Source organism: Zootoca vivipara, chromosome 5 (assembly GCF_963506605.1).
Source record: "Zootoca vivipara chromosome 5, rZooViv1.1, whole genome shotgun sequence".
Classification (NCBI taxonomy): domain Eukaryota; kingdom Metazoa; phylum Chordata; class Lepidosauria; order Squamata; family Lacertidae; genus Zootoca; species Zootoca vivipara.
In genome coordinates, this window is record NC_083280.1 from 63,443,585 (window position 1) to 63,468,892 (window position 25,308).

The 25,308-nt window shown below is 39.1% G+C and overlaps 1 protein-coding gene across 1 annotated transcript in view; it reads left to right on the forward strand.

Moving 5' to 3' along the window:
* BTAF1 (B-TFIID TATA-box binding protein associated factor 1) overlaps window positions 1–24,815 on the forward strand; it is a 39,634-nt gene extending 14,819 nt beyond the window's left edge. The window contains exons 8-38 of the mRNA XM_035137440.2: window positions 86–154; window positions 980–1,069; window positions 1,540–1,635; window positions 1,737–1,913; window positions 2,812–2,952; window positions 3,081–3,205; window positions 3,407–3,527; window positions 3,965–4,069; window positions 4,352–4,501; window positions 4,940–5,082; window positions 5,246–5,420; window positions 5,909–6,112; window positions 7,952–8,378; window positions 9,333–9,523; window positions 10,420–10,573; window positions 10,655–10,764; window positions 11,801–12,002; window positions 13,544–13,692; window positions 15,045–15,197; window positions 16,281–16,402; window positions 16,499–16,666; window positions 16,829–16,906; window positions 16,995–17,124; window positions 17,218–17,359; window positions 17,504–17,634; window positions 18,743–18,868; window positions 19,354–19,506; window positions 20,807–21,018; window positions 21,862–22,021; window positions 22,668–22,838; window positions 23,172–24,815. Of these exons, the coding sequence (XP_034993331.1) occupies window positions 86–154; window positions 980–1,069; window positions 1,540–1,635; window positions 1,737–1,913; window positions 2,812–2,952; window positions 3,081–3,205; window positions 3,407–3,527; window positions 3,965–4,069; window positions 4,352–4,501; window positions 4,940–5,082; window positions 5,246–5,420; window positions 5,909–6,112; window positions 7,952–8,378; window positions 9,333–9,523; window positions 10,420–10,573; window positions 10,655–10,764; window positions 11,801–12,002; window positions 13,544–13,692; window positions 15,045–15,197; window positions 16,281–16,402; window positions 16,499–16,666; window positions 16,829–16,906; window positions 16,995–17,124; window positions 17,218–17,359; window positions 17,504–17,634; window positions 18,743–18,868; window positions 19,354–19,506; window positions 20,807–21,018; window positions 21,862–22,021; window positions 22,668–22,838; window positions 23,172–23,321 (4,725 nt within the window). The 3' untranslated portion in view covers window positions 23,322–24,815. The remainder of the gene's footprint in view (window positions 1–85; window positions 155–979; window positions 1,070–1,539; window positions 1,636–1,736; window positions 1,914–2,811; window positions 2,953–3,080; window positions 3,206–3,406; window positions 3,528–3,964; window positions 4,070–4,351; window positions 4,502–4,939; window positions 5,083–5,245; window positions 5,421–5,908; window positions 6,113–7,951; window positions 8,379–9,332; window positions 9,524–10,419; window positions 10,574–10,654; window positions 10,765–11,800; window positions 12,003–13,543; window positions 13,693–15,044; window positions 15,198–16,280; window positions 16,403–16,498; window positions 16,667–16,828; window positions 16,907–16,994; window positions 17,125–17,217; window positions 17,360–17,503; window positions 17,635–18,742; window positions 18,869–19,353; window positions 19,507–20,806; window positions 21,019–21,861; window positions 22,022–22,667; window positions 22,839–23,171) is intronic.
* The last annotated feature ends 493 nt before the right edge of the window (window positions 24,816–25,308 follow it).

The following is a 25,308-nucleotide window of genomic DNA, read 5'->3' on the forward strand; positions in this document are numbered from 1 at the left end:
AGCAAAATCCAGCCTCAATAACTTTATCCAGTGATTCAGTTGGTGACAGTGGTAATAGTCTGTATTATTTATGTCTTTCTTTTAGACCAACGAATGGCCTCTGGAGAGTTTTTGTGAAGAAGTGTGCAATGATCTCTTTAATCCATCATGGGAGGTAAATAATAATAATTTTGCTGTCTTCAGATGTATTGGATTGAAAAGAATAGAGACTTTCAAGATTGAGTTTGGGGCAGTTTTTCAAATCTTTTTGTTTCCAATTTATAAGTTATTTGTATTGACACTAACAAATAGTTCAGACCATAACATTACAGTAGTTCAGTTCTATTCATTCTGTGCAGTTCTAACCATTTAAAGGTAACTTGACATTCAAGACCACTGATGCCCTTTTCATGCATTGGATACAGTGGGGCAGTTGTGTAGGCTTTAGTACAGAGATGCCCCCTCAAGCTCTACATTCCCTTCAGGGTGAAATGGACCATGGCATATAAAGGTCTGTGTGCTTTGAATGCAGGCAGGTCCCACTATCCAAATGCTCATTACACAAAAATTCACTTACCCAACCTCACTATACACACCACCAATTCAGTTATCCAAACAGCCAGACCTGTTTGTAGTACTGTAAGCAAATAAGCAGCTTTAACAATGCTTACTTTTTGTGGTTCGTGGGAGGTGTTTTCCAGAACCATCAGGGAGGGGAGGAAATGGGAGAGACTGAACAAATAAGAGAGCATTTTTTCCTTCCTGGTTTGTCTTTTGCAAGATTTCAGAGGGTTTTCATATATTGTTTCATCATTTTGGGATCAAAATTCTGTGGCTGGGAACACATTAGAAATTTTCCCATAGGAATCAATAGAAATTGTCAACAAACGATTTCCTGAGAATGCATTGTTTGAATAGTGAGACCTGCATGTATGTAAATAAATCTTGTATCATGGAACCTCTTCTTAAACCGTTAGAAACTTAATCTGTTTGTGTTTAGATCCGGCATGGTGCAGGTGTTGGACTAAGAGAGGTACTTAAAGCTCATGGAAAAAGCGGGGGTAAAATAGGAGACAGCACTATAGAAGAGGTAAGATCAATATGCAAACCTAGATAATACATTGTGAGCATTTGTACATTCAGCTGTAGTGCAGAGTTCTCAGCTGTTCTTTTGTTATAAAAATAATGAAATGTTGAGAGAGGTTGCTACAGAAAGCACTGTCATTTCCTGGCACCATCATTATCTACTTTTTGGCACCAGGCAAAAAGGTGTGCTTTTTTAATATGCTAGCTTTTGGACCTTCATTTTGAGAGTTTTGTGTTTATATTGGCTTCTTCCTTGCCTTTTTTGTGGGGTGGGTTATATTAGACCCGCCTTTTGTTTGTTTTATTATGTTTTAGATTTTCATTCTGTTCTGGTTTTTATACAGTATTTGGTTTTAATGTTGGAACTATATAGAAATTCATTTTTAGTTAACTTTTTGTGAGGCAACGACTAAAAATGTAAGTAATAATCTTTAATATTTCACCTTTTCAAAATTTACCTTTTTTTCTAAACAGATGACTCAACAACACCAAGACTGGCTGGAAGACTTGGCTATCAGGCTTCTTTGTGTGTTTGCATTAGACAGATTTGGTGATTTTGTTTCCGATGAAGTAAGTATCAATCTTTGATGCCTTATTTTGCATATGGGGCTCAATTTTCTGATGCCTTTGTTTTATTACACTGGGTGTGTTTATTTCCCTTTAAACCTTAGGTTGTGGCACCAGTACGAGAGACTTGTGCTCAGACTTTGGGCGTAGTGCTGAAGTACATGAACGAGAGTGGAGTTCATAAAACTGTGACTATCTTGCTAAAATTACTGGCACAGGAGCAGTGGGAAGTGAGGCATGGTGGCCTGCTGGGGATAAAGTATGCTTTGGCAGTGCGCCAGGTAATTGGTTTTAAATCTTCAAGGTGGTATTGTTTCTTCTTTGATTTCAAAGTCTTGGCTGCTGTATAAAGCGGCATTGTGCCATCATGTGCAATGTGTATGTGAATATCTCTACTGAGCGGTTTTGTGGGCCTTTCCTGCCCTGATCAGTACCCACCAGGAGGATGGGGTTTGTTTTGGCTTAGAAATGTGTTCTTTGATGATAAGACTAGGTAATGCTTCCTTCATTCTTAATAATAATTATGATAATTATAATAATAATTATTATAATAATAGTGGAACTTGCAGCGTAGTGTTGGTGTATACTTCACCCCTTAAGACAGAAATAGAAAGGTTCCCCACTTTGAGAGGTGGGCAGAAAAATGTTCCTTTATTGTTTCACACATGCACATCTCCAGGATACTTACTATGGGATGTTAGGAACTCCAGCAGGACAACGCTCCCTCCCCTCTTTTTCTTTTTATCCAGCTATCAGCCTAACATACAATGTCCCAACCGTAGATATTATTCATAGACTCATATAGTCTGCCTGAGCTTTGGCCCCTTGGTCTCTCCTTGTTGAGCTCAAATTTCCATCAGAATTCTGTTGCTCCTGGAAGTTTGCAGGTATTTGTCACCCTGTTCTGTTCTGTTTTTTTGTTGTTCTCATAACTTGCATACTTCTGTGTACCTAGAAAATATTGCATGTATGTTGAAACTATTACCTTATATTTTGGGTGACTCCATTTCAGACTGATAGACACTCAGCTTACTTGCGTCTGCTGTTAGGCAGAATGATGCTAAATTACCTAAAGTGAAAATAGTCTATGTGTGCTTGAAAAGGAACAATCATTCTGCCAGAAAGCTTAGAATTTGCTTTGACCTTTGATCTCTAGCTTAAGGATTCTTGCTTTTGCAGGACTTAATTGATACTTTATTGCCTAAAGTCTTGCCTGCAATAACTGAAGGTCTGCAAGACTTGGATGATGACGTTAGAGCTGTAGCTGCAGCATCTTTAGTACCAGTTGTGGAAAGCCTTGTGCATCTTCAGCCACAGAATGTAAGTGGAGCACTCCGACACTTCAATGTTTTGTTACCCTTCTGAAGGAAAAACCAAGTCTTAGGAATCCATGTTTTATGAAACTGTCTTCACCTGATGTATTTTTCATCTCTGTGTCTATAATCTAGGTTCCCTTTATTCTTAATGTACTTTGGGATGCACTCCTGGAACTGGACGATTTAACAGCTTCCACAAACAGCATTATGACCCTTCTTTCATCTCTTTTGACGTATTCTCAGGTCCGAAAATGCAGGTAATTTAATTCTTTTCACAATTTTAATTTTTATGTAAAAATACACTGTTTTCAAAAGATCTTGTCTTTATGATATATAGAATGAATTCTACTTGTCAGCATGCCTACGCAGCAGCACTGATTTTGCTTTATAAATTGATATGAATACAAACAAAAATGAATTACAATGTGATCTTCTTTTTCCTTCCACACTTACCTCAGTATTCAGCAATCACTCACAGTTCTGGTACCACGTGTGTGGCCATTCCTACATCATACAATATCATCTGTTCGAAAAGCAGCATTAGAAACTTTGTTTACCCTATTATCTACAGAGGATCAGGTGAGAGCTATTTACCTGCTTGCGGTCTTGGTGGACATTGGTGGACCCTTTCTAATCTATCAGAGTTACTTCTTTGTTCATCTTCTCATTTTCCCTCGCTATAAAAAGTCTTCCCCCTATTTTTTTAAGTTGGTTCAGAAGGGTTAGTATTTTATTGGATAAAAATACATTGATGTGGAGTTTTTGTCTTTCCAGTGGGGAGAGTTGTCCCTCCAACTGTATGAGAACTAATTTGTAAACTTCTACCACTCACATATACTGTGTGTATAGCACACTCAAGTGAGAAAGGAATTACTTTTGCTTGCTCTCCAAAACAGTAGCTATATTGCTCCATCGTCTTAAAAATAAAAATTAAAAATCATTGGTATGCTTATTTGAGAATAAGCTTGTTTTGTTAGAATAATCTGCTTTGATAATTTCTTATTTGCTGTTTCTAGAGTTCTGCAGCCTGGCTCACTCCCATTTTGCAAGACATGCTAAGACATATATTTCAGTTCTGTATTTTAGAAAGCAATCAAGAAATTCTGGAACTAATACATAAGGTATGTGCCCTTTTGCAACTTAAATTTACCTTGCCCTGTTTGTAAATCTGGTTGTGCGTGGATGCTGTCTTTTAATGTTCTAACTTTCATTTTTAGCATTGGTCAAATCTGCTTTGTACCATGCAGTGTGAAATGCTGTTCCTTGGAATATATTGGTGAAAATTGTGGATGTATTTTATGTGCACAGAAAAGTCTTAAAGAAATCGGTAATGTAAGATGTTTGAATTTGAAGGGTAGTTGTTTTTATAATTCTGTGAATGTTGTTTTTCTCCTTTTTTTTAGGTGTGGCTTGAATTACTAAGCAAGGCTTCCGTACAATATGTAGTAGCAGCTGCGTGCCCATGGATGGGAGCCTGGCTCTGCTTAATGATGCAGCCGTCACATTTGCCTATTGATTTAAATATGTTGCTAGAAGTGAAAGCCAGATCAAAGGTCAGAAGAAACCTGTATTACTTTGGGTGGTGTTTTGCTTATTTTGTTGCGTTATACTATGGAGCAATCTGAACTGTGCATGTCACAAGCTTAAGCATTTTCTAACTAAATGCTTGCACTTTTTGGCAAGGGCTGCCTCTTACTTTGAGAACCATGGAGCCTGAAACCGTTCAAAGCTCAGGGGTTGCACCAGAAGGGTTAGGAGTATTGAAGACAAAGCTATGCAATGCATATTTTAAGAAATTATATACATTCTGTAAGAGTCAGGATTGTTTTCTAAATACTATTTGACTTGAAAAGGTATTACATTGTGGTGTAAAATGTATCTGTAATGGAAGGCTGCTTTTCTCATATCTGTAGCCCAAATTTAAAAACAAAAGAGTAGGATGTGAAAGCAAATGAGGCTTGCACAAACACCTTTTTATATCTTGTTCATAGGAAAAGACGGGTGGCAAGGTGCGGCAAGGTCAAGCCCCAACTAAAGAAGCAGTACAGGAATATATTGCTGGAGCAGAAAGTGTCGCCGAAGATCTAGCAACCAGGGATTATGTTGTTATGAGAGCCCGGATGATGGCAGCAAAGTCAGTTTATTACTGAGAATCTTAAAACAGGTTTTTTTGGTTTTGTTTTTTTTGAAAATCAATATATTTATAGACAAGCTATTCATAAGATAATTCAAGTTTGATTGTGCAGAACAGTGTGTTACTTGAAGTGTAACTAATATAAAATTGATTGTTGTTCCAGATTGCTTGGAGCACTTTGCTGCTGTATTTGTGATCAAGGTGTGAATACTGTTTCCCAAGAAATAAAGCCAGCTGAATCACTAGCCCAGCTATTGCTTTTCCACTTGAACTCCAAGTCTGCTTTGCAGAGGTTTACTGTTGCATTAGTAATCTGTGAGTGGGCTTCCTTGCAGAAGGTAAGACATGTACTTCAGTAAAAATGCATGCTTTTTCAAAGTTAAAACATTAAGCTTCGATTGTATTTTTGGAGCAGATTTACGTTTTCTTTATGCTGTCATGAGCTGATATGCAAGGTGCTAATTTTAATGTTGAAAGCATGTAGCTGACAGGGCTGTGTTCAGTACTCCTGATGCACATAGACTGAGACTGAAAATGTATTGCTAGGCATGCATGTAGTGAGAAAACTGCGTTCAGAGCTTCTCGGAGATGGAGTAGAGTGGGTGGGTGACTAGCTGTTTGATAATAAGCCATCAGCTCTATTGGACATGTAGAACTAGTTGTATCAATTCTTTGGCCCCTTATCAGCAGTTGTATATGTTGGAAATGCCTGTTTTTGTATAAAAAAAAAATGTTACAAACCCAAATTATTCTTCATGGACAATGAAGATTGCTTGCACTTAAAATAGCTAATTTGACAGCTGAACAACATGGTGTTTGCTTTCAGGAAAACAAAGAAGTGACAACTGCTGTCCAGTCACGCTTGCTTGGGATCCTTTCTGAGCATCTGTATTATGATGAAATTGCTATTCCCTTCACCCGAATGCAAAATGAATGTAAACAACTCATCTCCGCATTCACTGATGCAAACATTGACATGGGCAGCAGAGTAAACTGCAGTGTGTTTACAATAGATCAAGCGAATGAATTGGTGAGTGACTCAATGAAAGGGCTAGCCTCCAATCTTTAGGTGAGCAGAGTAAAGAAGAGCTTGAGCAGCCATGGTAGCATACAAGCATTCACCTGTGGCTACACAGAAATATATGCCCCCCCCCAATGCATATTACTAATAAATATAGTGTGGAAAGTATTACCAGTCTTCAGAGAGAAATCCCATTCCATCTTGTAGAGGTGTCTGGCTTGTAGATGTGGACCGTATAAGCAAAGCAAGGCACTTCTTCCTCAGTGCATCTTTCACCACTAACAGAGCTGGCCAGATCTTAATTTCACAAAAGGGACCATATTAATCCCCTCACCCCAGGAAAAAAGTTTTAACAGTTAAGTTTTTATGAGAATAACATGTGCACACTATGTTTTGTAAAGAGTACACTAGTTTTCTTTGGTGCATTTTGTTAATCGATGTGTAATTCATTTGAAAAGTATTTGCTGCACCCACTTCCAATTGCGAGGAAAATGCACTGAAGAACAGAATACAGTGGTACCTCTACTTACAAATTTAATGCGTTCCGAACGCACATTCGTAAGTCGAAAAATAAGTTGAATCCCATAGGAATGCATTGGGAGAAAAAATTCGTAAGTCGAAGCAACCCTATCTAAAAATTCATAAGTAGAAAAAAATCCTATCTAAACCAAATCCAAGATGGCGGACGAGCTCCATTCGTAAGTAGAAACATTTGTAAGTCGAGTCATTCGTAAGTAGAGGTACCACTGTAGTATGGCAATTGCCTAATTGCAAGGTGGGAGCTTCCACTAAAAATAAAAGTTACTGCTGTCTTAAGGCAGCAAGGTACTACTACTGCAAAAAATGAAAATGTGTCTATATGATAGCTTCTACCCTCTTTAGGGCAGCAGGGACCCAGGTGGCTCTGTGGGTTAAACCACAGAGTCTAGGGCTTGCTGATCAGAAGGTCAGCGGTTCGAATCCCTGCAACGGGGTGAGCTCCTGTTGCTCGGTCCCAGCTCCTGCCCACCTAGCAGTTCGAAAGCACATCAAAGTGCAAGTAGATAAATAGGGACCGCTCCGGCGGGAAGGTAAACGGCGTTTCCGTGCGCTGCTCTGGTTCGCCAGAAGCAGCTTTGTCATGCTGGCCACATGACCCGGAAGCTGTCTGCGGACAAACGCCGGCTCCCTCGGCCTATAGAGCGAGATGAGCGCCGCAACCCCAGAGTCGGACACGACTGGACCTGATGGTCAGGGGCCCCTTTACCTTTACTTTACCCTCTTTAGGGCAACAGAATAAGCTGCAAGCCTCTCAGTCCTCCTTTACCTTTTCTGGCTGCTGGTAAAAGGGATCTGTTCTCATACTGAGATTCCAAAACAGGCAGGATATTGAAGTACAGGCACACCCTCATTAATAGGGTCACATACAGCTCAGCTCATAATCAAGGCCTTCCTTTTCATCATACTTATGAAACTTGGAAACATGGGGAAATTACGCATCTATGTTTAGTAATGGATCTATCTGGACAAAATTTTGTCCAGGGTATTATGGACTATCTCGCATTTGCCACTGTCACATCTCTGGCAGTTTTCTCTAGAATACATTGAGCATTGCAATGGGTGTACTAAGCATTTTACCTACTAAGACTTTACTATGGAGGCTTATTTTGAACCTAGATGTACTCATGCCTGCCTTGGCTACTTCTGGAGGTAGAGTGTACAATATCACCTGTCTGGGGGCAGGGGGGAGACAAGCAAAAAACATGTATCAGTTTCTAGCACTGTGTGTAAACAAACCAGCAAACTTTGCTGTCCTTCTTTCTGTTGTAATAGAGCAATGTTGCTTTGGGTTAATTTTTATTTTCTTAGATCACTACTGTCTTCAATGAAGCTACATCCTCTCTTGATCTAAATCCTAAAGTTCTTCAGCAGCTAGAAAGCAAACGACAACAACTCCAAATGACTGTTTCAGAAACAAACCAGGAATGGCAAACATTGCAGATGAGAGTCCATACTTTTGCCGCCTGTGCTGTTGTGAATCTTGAACAACTTCCAGAAAAACTAAACCCTGTCATAAAACCACTGATGGAGGCTGTGAAGAAAGAAGAGAACACACTAGTACAAAATCACGCCGCTTTGTGCTTAGCAAAGTTACTTCAGCAGTGTACAACAAGATCTCCATGTCCCAACTCAAAGATCATAAAAAATCTTTGCAGTTCTCTCTGTGTAGACTCTCATCTTACTCCTTTAGCATCATGCCCTGCACAACCTCAGAGCAGCCATGAAAATTCAAAAGGTAGGTAATGTGCTATTCTGTGGATGAGTAACTTGGTAGAAGAGAAACCTACAAAGAGGCTGTCCAAAACAGCTTGGGGCATTTGAATAATCCTTGACAGACTGTCAAAGCAGTTTTCCCAGCTAGCCATAAAATCAGCATCTTTGCCTGGTACTGTTCATGATGCTTTCTTTGGATTCAGAGTAGGAAAATATTGCAGAAACTCCTAAAATGTTTTGTTTAACCTGGTGGTACCAACTGACCACTGGTTAATCATTCTTGTGTTTGGCATCATAATTTTTTTATTGAGAGAAATGTTCTAAATGAACAGTAACTTTATTGTGTTACGCTTGCAGTGCTTCGAGTTTCCTTATAGGAAGGGAAACATTCATTTTCTGAACATACTTCTTTCTTGGGAATACTATTAGTGTTTGATCCATGGATTTAGTCCTGTTCAGGGCTTCTAGAAGAGAAGCCCTGAATTTTGGGTTTGAGCCTACCCTGATTTACTGTCACTGCCTGGAGAAGAAATTGCTGTCCTTATCTGAACACTCACTCACCCTGGAAGTTTAAAAGTGTTAGAGGAGATGCTATATCCAAGTCCTTCTTCCAGGCAAGGTGGGAAGGAGGAATAACATCTAAGCATATCATTTATTTAATTTCTCTCTAGAAATAATGTGCATCTGAATTTCATTGTCCATCCACCCCTCATTATGCCACTTGGTTTTAAGGATGTGCATTTCAAAACAATGGTCTTAGTGTTCTGTTTTGATGTTGCCCCTTTCTTTAATTCAGCTCAAATGTTTATCAGAGAATTGAATTTCCAGACTGCATTTCTCTACTCTCCCTTCCCCTCCCTCTCAATCCTCTGGAGAGGAAAACATATGTTCCTGGTTTCCCCTCACCGTTTTTTATTAGCATAAACGCTCCCTGGGTGTGAAAAAATGTTTTAATTGCCACCTTTCTTTGTTGTAGGATCTAATTCTGAAAGAGATGGGATGCATCATACAGTCACCAAGCACAGAGGTATAATCACACTGTACAGGCATCAGAAAGCTGCATTTGCCATCACAAGCAGGCGAGGTCCTACACCAAAGGCCCCCAAAGCCCAAGTTGGAGATCTACCTACAAGCAGTAGTGGAAATGTAACCACAGAGCTTGATGAAGTGGGTGTGAACTTTTTGTTTTCATTGTCGCGAATTTCATTGTTTGGTGCTCCACTCCAAGTGTATATGACCCTTTATAGCAAGAGTTGCTAATGCGGTGCCCATGCACCCTCACAGGCCTTCCCTGGCACTTTCAGTGTCCCCTCCCACCACTGAAATTAGGCTTGAAAGAAGCACCCTGCTGTAGCCAATAGAATATGTGTAGTGATGTGTGCGGTGTCAGCATCAGTTTCTACAGTTTACAACAAATAGAAAACACAGAGGATTAGAAAGAAAGGACAGGGAAATAATGCTTCTGGCAATGCTTTTCTAGAGTATTTTCCTGGTTTCTTTACTTCTATTCACTGGTTAACACACAAGATGTGCATAAGTTTATTACACAATGCGTTGTAACTCTGAATAGGCTTCATTTTTTGAAAGCACAGTTATCTGCCTCTGATTAATGACAGTCCATTTGCACATGCAGATATTCAGTAATGAACATACGTGCAAAGCTGGCCTTGAAAACCATTTTTGGAATCTCATTTGATTTTGGAAATAGTCAACTAGTTGTGAAGATTTAGCAGTTATACCTGTTCCTTGATCACATGCATTTTCAATCAACACCCTTTGACATTAATCTGATGCTTGTTTGTATTGTGTTTGTCTCTCCTGGTTATGATTCTGTTGAGAGATAAGTGTTTTAAATGTTGCAGGCCTATATCAATGGCAATTTTTGCCTCGAAATTTTGCTGGTCTTACTTTGCTCTTTCTGTGGAAGTGTGATTGCTTTCTGTTTGCAGTTTGATATGTAGTCTAGGGCAGTCTAATTTATTCTGGGCAGGCTGTATGGTTGGATAAAAACTTTTTTTGTTTTGCTTCATAACCCTTCTATTTACCCTCTTATCAAATTCTAGGCTCAGAAGCCTTACGTTGTACAGAGAAGAGGAGCAGAATTTGCTTTATCCACTATTGCTAAACACTTTGGATGTGAAATGGCCATGGGTTTGCCACATCTCTGGGATGCTATGGTTGGTTCTTTAAGGAACAGTATTGACATAGACAACTTTGGTATGTGTATTTCTTAAGGTATGGGTATTCTAAAAGTTGAATTCTGAAACACTTCTGATAATATGATAATGCTTCTTGTAGACAGAAAACTGCTGTTGGAAAAAGGAGATGGTCCAGCCCAGGAATTAGTGAACTCTCTACAGGTTTTTGAAACAACGGCAGCTTCTATGGATGCTCAGCTTCACCCTTTGGTAATTTAAATGTTTTGAATTTATTTCTAACACAATTTTAATTGCCAATGTAGGTGTTTGGAAATGGATAACATAAGTGATGATGTTCAAGAATACAATTTTTTGGCATTGCACGTTTTCTAAACTAGGAAAAATGATTATGCAACAGTAGCTTGCAGTTATGAAGGATGAAGTAAGTTTAGGATATTTATGTTTAAATCTCTGTTATTTTCAAAGTGAGACCCCAAGTAGTTACAGTCCTCTTCCTAAGTCCCTTGCTGCTGTTCTATTCCAAACAACCGCAGCTCCAACAACCATTCACTGACCTATTTACATCAGCCATGCATCTCCACCAAGTTTGTACCATCAATAGCACTAAGGTATTTTTCCACTCTCTTATTGGTCTGTGATTATGAGATAACAAGATGAGGCAGCATGTTCACTAAATTACCAATTAAAGCAGAACACCCTTTTTGATGCCTTTGATTTGGAACATAAAACTAGAAACCACCCCAAACATATCCATCTCCATGTTGATATTGGGCTACTCTTGTTCCCTCTAGTTCCTTGCAGGAACACAGTTCTGTTCAGTTCAGTTAACTCTTTACATTCATCATTTTATTAGAAATGATGCAACATCTTTCATAGTAAACTTTACTACGCAGATAATATGATTTCTCTACAAGAGGTGATATGATACATATACTTCGTTTCCCCCCCGTTTTTTACTGAAACGGTCTCTTGAAATGAACTTCTTAGTTAAGTGATGGTTGTTCCTTCTGGAAATAAGAGCCCAAAATATTTTAAGCCCAAAATAAACACCTAATATGTTCCAATTTTCATTCCATCCTGAATATAAAACTGTACACTAGCATTACACATTTCCCTCTTTGTACGGAAGTTCCAAGAGCCAAGTAGCTTATAGGCACCTAATGCCTTGTGTGTGGTTATGTTAAAGTTCTTTTTTGAGTTTATGCAGGTTGCAGTATTTAGCAAAATGGAATACTCACGGTTGGCATTCGGTATGTTTTAAAACGGCTGTGATTTCTCTTTGCAGTTGATACAGCACTTGCCTTACCTTTGTATGTGCCTTCAACACCCCACCACTGCAGTGAGGCACATGGCTGCTCGCTGTGTAGGTGTAATGAGCAAAGTGGCCACCCTGGAAACCATGCACATTTTCTTGGAAAAGATTCTTCCTTGGCTGGGAGCAATTGATGACAGTACCAAGCAAGAGGGTGCAATTGAAGCTCTTGCCTGTATCCTTTCCTGATTCTAAGGAAGAGTTATTCATGTGTGACTTTTAAGTGCTGAAATGCTCTCCAGATGTATGATTTCGTGGGGAAGATTTAGTAAGTTTTGTGAAGCCTGGAGAGTTTCTTCAAAAGGGCAAGTGCTTCTGCAAGATTGAACTGGAGCAGAAATATTTGCTTCTTACTAGCAATGGTATATATGATCATCTGATTCCAGGTTTGGGAGAAGAAAGATTTTTTTTTTAAGGAAATGCATAATAATTGTTTGAGCTCTAGTCCAATGCCTGGAATTCTGTATATTGACACTGGATACTCCTGTATAGAGAAAGTGTCCTAGAAACCATTCTGCAACCCGCTAACTTCGATAGTAATGACCAGAGACTCTTTCTACCTTGACCCAGGTACATGACTTCCAGTTGCTCATATTCTCAAGCTTTCAGTTACACAAAGTCATGAGAATATCTTGCTTCAGTAGTTGAGAAGATCATGTACCTACGCTCATAGTTGCCCAACCTTAATAGGATTCCAGTTCCGTCTAATTTTTTTTAACAGCCACAGTTTATACATTTGGTGAAGGCTGTGCTGAAAGACACCAGCGATCCCTTGACCTTCATGAGTTGTGTGGTGTGGGGATAGGCTGAAATGTTCTTGTGTGGCAGGTTGAAAATTGCATGTGGCCCTTTGAATGGAAGCCAGAATTCAAGTACTGTAATGTACAGTTAATACTATGAGAAGTAGCATCATTAGGAGTCCACACATCTCCTCACTATGGTTGCCATGGTGAGAGTACCACTATGTCCTGAAGAACCTGATGATTCCAAGTTGTGTTTCGGAAAGGGGCAGGCAGTGGTAGGAAGAATGACTCTGATGAGAGGGGAAACATAACAGCAATTACTGTGCCAAATTGATATGGAAGGAATTCACTCTAGTGGATACTTCATGGCTGCGCCTAATACAGCTTTTATCGGGTCTGCTTTTTTTTAGCTTATGCAGGGTTGCCTGCATCCAATCCCATGCTACATCTATGCAACATCAGCCTTCCTCTGACCATTGTAAAGCAAAAAGTGGGATTCCCTCCCCTATATATGCCCAAAAGTTCCACCCTATTTCCTTAAAAATAATAATGTTATTTTCCATTAAGATGAATACTGCACAGCATGCTATAGTAATAGAAAATTCTATATTGGTGCCATTTTCTTAGCACTGAGCTGGAAGGTAGTTTTTTAAAATGCACCACCTGACCCATAAAAGAAGAACTATCTGAAGAGAGAATGGAAAATATAAGTGAGAAGTTTTTCAGGGGTCGCAAATATTCATAATTAGACCAGCTGCATCAAAAATACATATTTTCAGGGGGAACAGGGGTTGCATTAGGAAGTGGGAGGCAGGAAAGCCCCATTCCACAAGGGGAACACTACTCTCAAAAATTAAGATTCATGCATATGTAATTGCTGTTTAGATGCATTTTGGGTTTAGATAAGACGGATTTATTGTTGTGGAAATGACTCCAAAACTGGTAAAGAGAAGCTCCTTAATTATTAATCCAGGTGTAATGGAACAACTAGATGTTGGAATTGTTCCCTATATAGTTCTCCTTGTGGTTCCAGTTCTGGGCAGAATGAGCGATCAAACAGACAGTGTACGTTTCATGGCCACCCAGTGCTTTGCTACTCTGATTAGATTAATGCCTCTTGAGGTAAGTCCAAGTCTTTCATTTTGACTGAAGAAAGTCAGTGAGTGAGCCCTGTAAAAAAGCGTATTGGCGTACAGTATAGTGATAGAAAGCAGTCTTTCGGTATTGCATCCTATTTGGGGAAATAGGTAAAAGTTTTGGGATTCAGCAAGTAATGCATTTTGTGTCAGAAATCTTCTCAACTGTTTAAAATCTGACGTTTTGGAGCTTGGAATATTATATTTTACAAATACTTGGATTGAGCATTCACTCTTGGAATTTCAAATGCATTCTTTCATACAATGTTCAATTCATTCTTGATCCTAGCACCTTTCTAGACTCTTAGTTAAATTTGTCTTGGTGCATTTGCAAACACTGAAACTATCTCTATTATGACTGTGAAATTTAACACTGAAAGATCAAGAAACCACTCAGGAATAGCAAGAAACATAACAGCATACAAGGAAGTCACTGTTGTAGAAAAGATAAATGAGTCCTTTACATTCTCCTCTCTCCTCCCTCACCTTTTGTCAGTTTAAAGGAGGCAGGCTTGAAACTGACAAAGTGGGTGTCTGTGTCATGTAAATCACTGTTAACTATTTTGATTTTACTGTATCATAATGCCACTTAAAACATTAACTCTCAATGCCTGGTCATAGTTTAATCTGCTTGGGAAAATACTTCTCTGTACAGTTTGTCCTTCTTGTTTGGTTGCAACATAAGTTTGTCTTTAAAGCATCCTGTACAGACCACTATGTGAGTTACCTTACATAACAGATCTGTGATCTACTGGTATGCAGATGGTGCTATATAAATAATGGAACCTGCATGTTATATGACATAGCTGTTGAGGCTTTGAACACCTATATATCTGCAGATTTCAGGGGATATTCAGTTTGACCACCTGCACTTCATTGAGGCTTACCTTTCTCCCAATTCATAGAATCATGGTCAGAAGGGACCCCCAAGAGTCATCTGGTCCAGCCCCTGCAATGCAGGAATCTCAACTAATTACCGTATTGGTCTGAATATAAGCTGCACCTTTAAAATTCGGGGGGGGGGGAGAGAGAGAATACCTGAATATAAGCCGCTCCAATTTCACACCCGTTCCGTTTTACCGTATGTCTGTTTCAGCAGGGATATCGTAAAAGCCCATTTTTGTAAGGTCCTGAATTTAAGCCGCACTTTAAACTTTTCATGGTCGGAATTTGGGGGAAAAGTGACACTTTCAAATTGTGTGATTTCATTATGCTTTTTGTAGAATATTGATAGAGTTGAAACATGAATTAAAATTAACTTTTAGCATATCGTGAACTTTATTTCATATTTTAATTAAATATGCAAGTTATATATAAATATATATTTTCTTGTTTCAGGCTGGCATTCCAGACCCACCAAATATGTCTGAGGACTTAATCAAAATTAAAGCCAAAGAGCGCCATTTTCTGGAACAATTATTGGATGGGAAAAAACTTGAAAACTATAAAATTCCAGTACCAATTAAAGCAGAACTAAGAAAATATCAGCAGGTAAATCTTATGGGAAGTTTTTTTTCCCCAAGACACACATAATTTCCTTATCAAATTTGTCTTGTGGATTGGTTTGAATAGCTTTTATTATTTAAATTTGTATTTTGGTACCTGATATTAAAACCATATACAGTAGTTTCTTGTCTTCTGAACATTGCTTCCAATCATAATTATATGAAGACTCGAACATTAAAAAAAAACTATTTTCCAATTAATGCCTACCTGGAAAAAATGCAACTAGAGTTGTATAGCTCAGGGGTCAGCAAACTTTTTCAGCAGGGGGCCGGTCCACTGTCCCTCAGATCTTGTGGGGGGCTAGACTATATTTTGAAAAAAAATATGAATGAATTCCTATGCCCCACAAATAACCCAGAGATGCATTTTAAATAAAAGAACACATTCTACTCATGTAAAAACATGCTGATTCCCGGACCGTCTGCGGGCCGGATTGAGAAGGCGATTGGGCCGCACCCGGCCCCTGAGCCTTCGTTTGGGGACCCCTGGTATAGCTTCTACTGATCAAGAATTGTATCTAATAAGATTCCTGAGATTAATCATAAAACACATGAGCAGAGCTGAAAATAAATTCCTCTGTGCAAGCATCAGTACTAGGTGGCTTAGTTTTTTGTACCTAAGACATTTTAGAAATATTTATCAAAATCTTGGCTCTAGTGCACACTGAGTGTTGGCAGTTTCATGAAGTGGTATAATGTTAACATTAAAGTGTCAGAGGTCTGGCTGGGAGGAGAGGACTGAGCTTTTACTTCTAGCAGAATCTCTCCTGAGAAAAGCATTAATACTGCCCAAAGAGGTGTGGTTGCTGGGGAGAAAATGCTTTTTAATTTTCTTCTTTTTGTTAGATGAGTGGTAATACCTTTTTTTTTCTTTTTTGGCATCATAATTTTAATGTATTTCAATTTTCCCTGTTGTTGTATTCACTTTCACTAGCCTACTTGTTGTCTGTTTTTTTGGCTGTGGGTGTATTTTAAATGTTAATAATTGTGGGGGCCTGTTTAGGGCCATGGGGCATAGGAAGAGAAGCCTAAGTTATGTTCCTCTTCCCCTCTTCCTTTCTGTTCACAGGAAGGTGTGAATTGGTTGGCTTTTCTCAACAAATACAAGCTTCATGGCATCCTCTGTGATGATATGGGCTTGGGCAAAACCTTGCAGTCCATCTGTATTCTTGCAGGAGATCACTGTCTCAGGTAGCATGTGCAATTACGGCTAGTCAGTTTTTACATCAACATATCTGCAGTATAGAAGATGTAACATTTCTTGTAATTTGGTTTTGTTCTCCAAAGGGCCCAAGAATATGCAAGAACTAAGATGGCCGATAGTGTTCCACTCCCATCCTTAGTGGTGTGCCCTCCCACACTCACAGGCCATTGGGTGGATGAAGTGGGCAAATTTTGTTCCAAAGAGTATCTAAATCCTTTGCACTATACTGGCCCTCCCACAGAAAGGGCAAGGTAAGTACTGTAATATATTGCAGAAGCTTGGCTCTAAGATTTGCTTTGCAGTGACGGTTCCTTCTGTTGTGATGATGTGAAAAGTACTTAAAAAATAAGTGTACAGGTTTCTTTTTTGTTGCTGTCTCTAAAGTTCTACTTTCTATACTTTATCTTCTTAAGGTTGCAGCACCATGTGAAAAGATACAATCTAATTGTAGCTTCCTATGATGTTGTGAGGAATGACATTGATTTTTTCAGGTAAAAGCTATAGTTCTTCCTGCTATTTTGAAAGATGCTGTTGGTTTCAAAGCTATTTTAAGTTGATTAGTTGTGTTTTCTTTCCTAGAAATATTAAATTTAACTACTGTATTCTTGATGAAGGCCATGTCATCAAAAACGGAAAAACAAAACTGTCCAAAGCAATAAAACAGTTGACTGCCAATTATAGGATAATCCTCTCTGGGACACCAATTCAGGTAATCCCCCGCTACCCCTTGAAATAAATAAATGCATGAGACCTGACCCAGTTTGCCGTAATTAAAAATAAATATTGTTTACCCCTTTTTCAGAACAATGTCTTAGAATTGTGGTCACTGTTTGACTTCCTTATGCCGGGATTTTTGGGTACTGAGCGCCAGTTTGCAGCTCGCTATAGCAAGCCCATCTTAGCAAGTAGAGATGCTCGGAGTTCTGGTCGAGAACAGGAGGCCGGTAAGAAGCAAGTTCTGTTGCTTAATGAAGCACTGTTGTTCTTGGGGAAAGTTAATCCTGCTGTGGGTGAGACACCAGAAGAATCCTGTTCTTGTTTAGTGGCTTTGCTGATCCATATGCTCTTCCTTTGGTGGGCATTTGCAGGTGTTCTTGCAATGGAAGCATTGCACAGGCAAGTACTGCCATTTTTGTTGAGAAGGATGAAAGAAGATGTGCTACAGGATCTTCCACCCAAAATTATTCAAGACTATTACTGCATCCTCAGTCCTCTACAGGCAAGTTCCTTGCGCTGGTTTGCATTATGCTGAAATTAGTAAACAACAAACGAGCCTGTTGTAGATCTTCTCAGATCCTATACTTGTTCCAAATTGGAATTTTATTATGTTGTGTCCTGCCTGAAAAATATTGCAGGTGCTTGTGTCCAAGGTAACAACATTTTCATGATGAGAAGTTTAGTCATAACTTCTTGGACTGAAAACCCTTTGGTTTTTTTCTGGACTATTGAAATAGCTTTTGTCTTGTGCTGTAGTTTATATGTAGTGTATGGTCAATAATAATATAAATAAATGGAAGGGAATCAACAGTGAAGATAGTTAATGCTGCTCTGGTGTGGCGCAAAAGCTTCTGTCCCTCTGGATATGAATAGTTGACTAGAATACCCTTTTCTAAGCATTTTCCTTTGGGCTTATGTTAAGAATAAGATAGTTGTGGTTGTATATTCCCTTGCAAAGAGGAAATGCAGTGGCTTAATCCTGAAAATGGCAGTGTGTTGAGCATTTAGTAGTTTAAGTTGTTGCTGGATGATAGTTTGGGAAACAGCAGTACCTAAGAAATGAAACAGAAACCATGGCTGTCTAACACAGGATACTGACCTTCTGTCAACTATATTGTTGAGGTTAATGTGGGAGTCGGTAAATAGGTAAAGGACCCCTGGATGGTGAAGTCCAGTTAAAGGCGACTATGGGGTTGTGGCATTCAACTCGCTTCAGGCCAAGAGAGCTGGCGCTTGCCCACAGACAGCTTTGCAGGTCATGTGGCCAGCATGACTAAACGGTTTCTGGCGCAACAGGACACCATGACGAGTGCCAGAGCGCACAGAAACACCATTTACCTTCCCGCTGCAGCAGTACCTATTTATCTCCTTGCACTGGTGTGCTTTCAAACTGCTATGTTGGCAGGAGCTGGGACAGGGCAACGGGAGCTCACCCCGTCACACAGATTCGAACCGCCAACCTTCCGATCAGCAAGCCCAAGAGGCTTAGTGGTTTAGACCACAGTACCACCTTCTTTAAAAAGATAGCTACTGTTGAACACACCCCTTTGTGAGGTAATTTTGAAGTGAACAATAGTCTATTAAGCATAAATTTCTTCCTTTCTTAATAGGTTCAGCTTTATGAAGATTTTGCCAAGTCTCGTGCCAAATGTGATGTGGAAGAAACTGTTTCAGCAGTGTCACTGGTTGAGGAAACTGAGAAACCAAAACTTAAAGCCACGGGACATGTGTTTCAGGTTGAAATTTCATTTTGTTACATCTTCCTTACAAACATTTAATAAGAGTGGTAATTTTTATGTAACTGGTGATTGTTTGATTAAATACTGTAGTTCTATTGAACCAAAGCAGTGAGCTGCCTCTAAATTTCCAAAATAGATGTTAAGCTTGGTGATATATAAATGTAAAATTTATTAAATAATACATTATAACATGCAAATATAGTGTGGAGTATTCTTAGATTCACAGGAAGCAAAGAAATGATTTTTTTTTTAAATACAGGGTAAAGTAATTGCTCCAGGGACAAATTTGTCAATCATATTTTTTTCTGCCCTCCACAACTGATTATAATTAAACAATGAACATTAGTTAGCTGTAAGTATGGCATCTATCTCCAATCTTTGGCAAGATTTCAATGAGTAAGAGAAATATACCATCTTGTGCCTTATATATATTAAGTTGTTATGCATGTTTAATGGCTTCCTTCATGGGTTTTTTTTTTAAGGCATTGCAGTATTTAAGGAAACTCTGCAACCATCCAGCATTAGTTTTAACTGCTCATCATCCAGAGCACAAGAGGATTACAGAAAAACTTTCCATTGAGAATTCTTCCCTTCGAGACATCCAGCATGCACCTAAACTCTCTGCTTTAAAACAGGTGAGGAAAATCCTGGCTTCATATCTAGTTTTAGGAAAAGTGTTCTTCTTAAGCCTATTCGTTTTTTATATGTAACAAAGGGATGGGAAAGAAATTGTGGTATGAATTGTAAAATTCATAGAATTGTAGTTGGCAGGGACCCTGAGGGCCTTCTGGTCCAACCCCCTGGAATGCAGAAATCTCAACTAAATCATACATGGCAGGTGGCCACCCAACCTCTGCTTCAAGACCCTCAGCGGCAGGAGAGTCCACCACCTCTCATGGGAGTCTGCTCCACTGTCAAACAGCTCTTGCTGTCAGAAAGTTCTTCCTGATGTTACTTGAAGCCATTGCTTCAGGTCCTAGCTTCTGGAGCAACAGAAAACAAGCTTGCTCCATCCTCCATGTGACAGCCCTTTAGATATTTGAAGACGGCTATCATATCTCCTCTCAGTCTCCTCTTTACTAGGCTAGACATACCCAGTTCCCTTGACCCATTCCTCATAAGACTTGGTTTCCAGACCCTTAATCATCTTGGTCACCCTCCTCTGCACACGTTCCTGGTTGTTAATGTCCTCCTTAAATTGTGGTGCCCAGAGCTGGACACAGTGCTCCAGGTGTGTTCTGACCAAGGCTGGATAAAAGTGTTCAATATAGATCAGTTTATAAAAAACACATTAAGGAAATAGAAATCCTATCATCCTGAGCACATTTGCATGATTTCTGTTCTTGTTTTGTTGCAATCCTCTGGAATCAACGTCTTTTATGAAAAGCAGATTTGCCTCTTGCTTTGTCACTGGTGTCTCATTTCTACGTTTATGCCAAAATACTCACACTCTGTCATTAGTACGAAGTAGATTTCACCCATAACTACTTTAAAAAAGAGAAATAAATGGTGCTGCAGCTGATGTGCCCTAGCCATTCTCTAGCTTCTAATGCATGTACATGTGCACCTCCAGAGGCTCTAAGAATCAAATATTTTTAACTTTTTTGCAGCTTCATCGGTTTCATGTTTAGATATTATGAAACCTAGGAAGGCACCTCATCCATTGTTAGATTTGGCTGGTCCTGTATTTTCTTATCTCACTGGCAGCAGCTGTCCAGATTCTCTGGCAGCGATCTTTGCCATCACCTGCTACCTGACTCTTAATTCACAATGCCAGGGATTAAACATCGGAATTCTGCATGTGGAGCATGTGCTATCCTGTTTGAGCTACAATGACTCTGCCAATGGATGAAATCTATACAATCGTTTTGAATGGAGAATATATGCCTACTAAGTTCAATGACTAATGGGATACTTTTGTATTTGGTCTTTAAGCTGCTACTAGATTGTGGCTTGGGAAACGGAGGCTCCTCAGAAAGTGGCACAGAAGCCATAGTTGCACAACACAGGATCCTTATATTCTGTCAACTCAAGAGTATGCTGGATATCGTTGAACACGACCTTCTCAAGCCCCACTTGCCCGCTGTTACTTACCTGCGACTGGATGGCAGCATACCTGCTGGTCAGAGGCATTCCATTGTGTCAAGGTAAATCCAGTGTCAGCTATATTCTAACAGAGTAGCTCTTGCATGTAGAGCTCCCACAGTTGCTGAAAGGAATGAGATCTTATGGTTCACTTGCATCAACTTGGAATACATAACTCAAATTGCCCTGATGGCCTGCTTTTATGCTGGATGCAGAGGACTGCTCATCCTTGGTGCCCAGCATAAACATGAAAATGGCATTAAGATGAACTTATCAGCTACAGTGGGTACTTTCCCCTCTCTTACTTTTGCTTACCAGATGTTAACTTAGTGGACAGAAATTCTGTCTGGGTTCCTGATTGGAAGCCATGCGAGAGTTTGCCTTCCTCTTAGCATACTATTTTGCTTTGAACTCACATTTTGCACTCATTGCTCTCGAGTCACAGTGCGTTTTGTCACTTTGTCACTGGGCAGGGACTGTAACTCGGATAAGTAGAAATTGGCTGCTCACACGGTCCCATCGTGAGCTGATGGTGCTATCTACAGACCCAGGTTGGTGAAGGTATTCAGAAGTAGCTCATACCATTGACTTGTCTTAAGCTGGGTTTTCTCACCTCTTTCCCCCTCCCACCTCAAAAGTTAGGCTAGAAGTGCCCCGTCAGCAGATGGGCAGTTTCTAGTGAAGCCCTGATTTCTGTCCATGCAAGACTTAAAGTATCTGGAAGGTGCAAGCAATAAAGCTGTTAGTTTTAACGCAATCTAGCGTCAGTTTCTGACCTGTCTCTTTCCCTTTCTCTCCAGTCCCTCCATCCCACCAGCACTGTCTGCTCAGCCCTGCCATTGTGGGTTCAAGCTTTTTCTGCATGTGCTACCATGTAAATCTAAACTGGCTTTTTTCATTCACAGGTTTAATAATGATCCCTCCATAGATGTCCTCTTACTCACTACTCACGTTGGTGGACTGGGCCTTAATTTAACTGGAGCTGACACAGTGGTATTTGTTGAACATGACTGGAATCCAATGAAAGACCTCCAAGCAATGGACCGAGCACATCGTATTGGACAGGTAAAACATAAATTGCTGCCAGTTTGGGAGCAATTAAAACCATTTCAATAAATCCAAAATTGGTTTAAGCTTCCTAAACCAATGCCATAAATAGCCCCCATCATTCAGAGTTTGTGCTTTCAGTTTATAACCATTTTCTAAAATAATGGAGATGAGCTGAAAGCATTAGCATAGACTAGCAAAGAGATTCCAGGCAAAAAGTTTACTGCAGTATCCCCCCCCAAAAAAATGTTTCTTCACTTTTCACCCTGCCCAAAAATAGATATTTGCTATTTACCAGAGAAGGGATCTCATTAACACCCAAGATAAATCTTAGGAAGGAAAAATACTATCCTAGGAAGGAAAAATACTATTTATGTATACAATAATTTCTTGCAATTTATTCCATGCTCCTATAAAGGTCCTCATTGGGGACTGCCTCCTTTCTTTCCTCTCCGCCACTGAGCCAGGCTTGGATTCTCTTATGCTGTGAACATTTTTGTCTTGTTCAAAACCTGGATTTGAAAGTACAGTGTAAAAATTGCTTCCAGTGACGAAGGCCTCTATTACTTGCTTTATTTTCTCTTGTGGTGTATATCAAGTGTTTTCCTCCACATTTTCTTTTACCCTTTGGTAAAATTGAACGATTATTAACTGTCTCCTGCAGAAACGAGTTGTTAATGTTTATCGCCTGATTACAAGGGGAACCTTGGAAGAAAAAATAATGGGTCTGCAGAAGTTCAAAATGAATATTGCAAATACAGTGATTAGTCAAGAGAATACTAGTCTACAAAGCATGGGGACAGATCAGCTGCTTGACCTCTTCACACTCGACAAGGTAAAGAGTAGCTCACATATGATCTGAAAGCAAGCGACTAATGCTACCGTAGTTGTAATGCTTTGGATTAGTCAACAATGTTTGGTAAGATATGCAGTGGAATTATAGCCATTCTTAAGTCTTTCATTTCATAGAGGTGATGTGAAAAAGATAAGTACCCTCATGCTTCTGCTTGCTGTTGTGTTGTAATTTGCAGAGACTGCTTTAGGATTGTTGGATCTTTTAAGTACTGGTTTATGTATTTGCAGATGCTTTCTGTCTCTTAAAATACATAGATTTCAATGTGCTTCTCTTTCTCTTTTTCTTCCACTTCACCTTCCAAATGCCTTCAAGGATGGAAAAAATGAAAAATCAGATGCTGCCTCTTCTGCTTCTGGAAAAACAACTATGAAGTCCGTTCTTGAGAATCTTGGAGACCTGTGGGATCAAGAACAGTATGACTCCGAATATAGTCTTGAAAAATTTATGCATTCACTCAAATGACCATTATAATACAGTGGCTGCTAGTTGACATTTTCAGCTGATATTCAGCAATTCTTAAAGCATTTATAGTGGACTTCAAGCATAACATGTAAATATACTTGTGGAAAAATTATGAGAAAGGGCTGGCATTTTGAATAGAGCCACCTTTGTCACTTTGGGATAGTTAAAGTCTTAAATACTTGCATTATACAAAACCTCTAAATGTACACTTACTATAAGGTAGTTCTGAATTTCCAGAATAGCTACAGATTCTTATTTGATAGAAAAATAAAACAGGTCTTAACAGGTTTTGCACATGTTGATAAGTGTTACTTCTCTTTTTGAAATATGCCTGTTGCTCCCTCTTCCCTCAAGCTGCAGTAATTTGTACAGAGTGTTTCAGTATTTAACTAGTTTGTTCTTATAAACCTCACTTTAGCTAACTTTCATAGCATACTTTAAGAATCTTTAGTCTAACAAGTTAGAATGAGGTTTAGATCTCTTCAGGATACATTGATAGAATAATGGCGAAGCCTATCACTCTGGAAGAATATTAGGGAATTAAATGAAACTTCCAAGTATTAAAGTAGTTCCCAACTTTATATTTAAGTATGTGGTGCTCTTCAGTCTTCTGACGTTTTGAGAGCAGTTGACTTTTTCATAGGAATTACAGGTAATGGCTTATTTTAGGCCATTTCCGCATCCTGTTTAGAGGGTGCCATTTTTAAAGTTTGTTTGTGTACATATCTATATGTATATATGTGTGGCTAGAACATAGCCCAGTTAAGAAAGCAATTGTATGAAGTAGACATCAATCCTATTTTTTTTTAACCAAAAGAGCAAATATATAAACAGAGTTTTTCTAGCAGTAGATCTTATAAAATTGAGGTTCCATGCTGGAAAGACTCTCTAATGCATGAACCTCTTAAGTGAAAGAGAGAATTAGCTTTGAGATCCAGAGAGGTAGTCTATTTAGAAATGCCTTCATGGCATCAGAGGGAAAGAAGTATTTACAAGCTGAAATCATGTAACAAATTTTAGGAAGCTTTAATAACAGAGTAAGAATAACAATAGTTGTACATTTTTTTTAAAAAAGTGTCTTCTAAAAGGGAGTCAGTAGTGACATATGTCTGTGCATAGATGTGCATGTCTGTACCAAACGTGGACACGGTTTTCTAAATATATTAAAGGCAAAGCTACATAAGCCTGTCAGAATGCATACATGAAATATATGTTTAGTTGTCATATCTAGGGTTGGCACTTGCTGTGCAATTCAGCATCAGAGCTTGAATAGCCATGAGATTTCAGCAACATAGATGGTTTTAAATGTTGACTTACAGAGCAAGGTCATTTTGCAGCACTTGCATATGAATGGACGTGTGTCAGATTTCAGTAGATATATGAACTGCCATACTGTAACATTAAACTAGCATTCCGTAAAAAAAAAAAAAATTAAAAAGCCAAACTGGCATTAATCATCCCGTTATATATCTCATGTAGTTCTTTCTGTATATTTGGTCATAAACCTGACATCTGCATGGAAAAAATAAAATAAAATTGGCATTTCTCTGGATGAATGTTTTGTGGGGGAAATGCAGCTGGTTTCCTGGCGCTGAACACTTACAAGATGGTGTGATCTGGATTTTCTATTAATTGGCTGAGGAAAATCACACTATGACACAGATCTATCCACTGCTATTTCAGCAGAGGATTTTAATGACTGATCTTAGTATCCATCCTGTTCGTCCTCGCAGGCTAATTCAGCTTCTTATGAAAATGCATGATGAAGAAATTGGGCAGCATAAAGCATGCATATAGTAGTTATCAGTTGTACTTTGAGATAAATGTCTGGCTTCTACTAGAATATGTGTGCACACATTTAGGTCCGCTCTTTATATCTAGGTTTTATTAAGACTGCACTTTTTAGGTCAATACAAATTATCTTCCTTCACCTGCCTGAAACGTTGTCAAACACCATCTCTCCCACCCCCATCCCCCTGTCTCACAC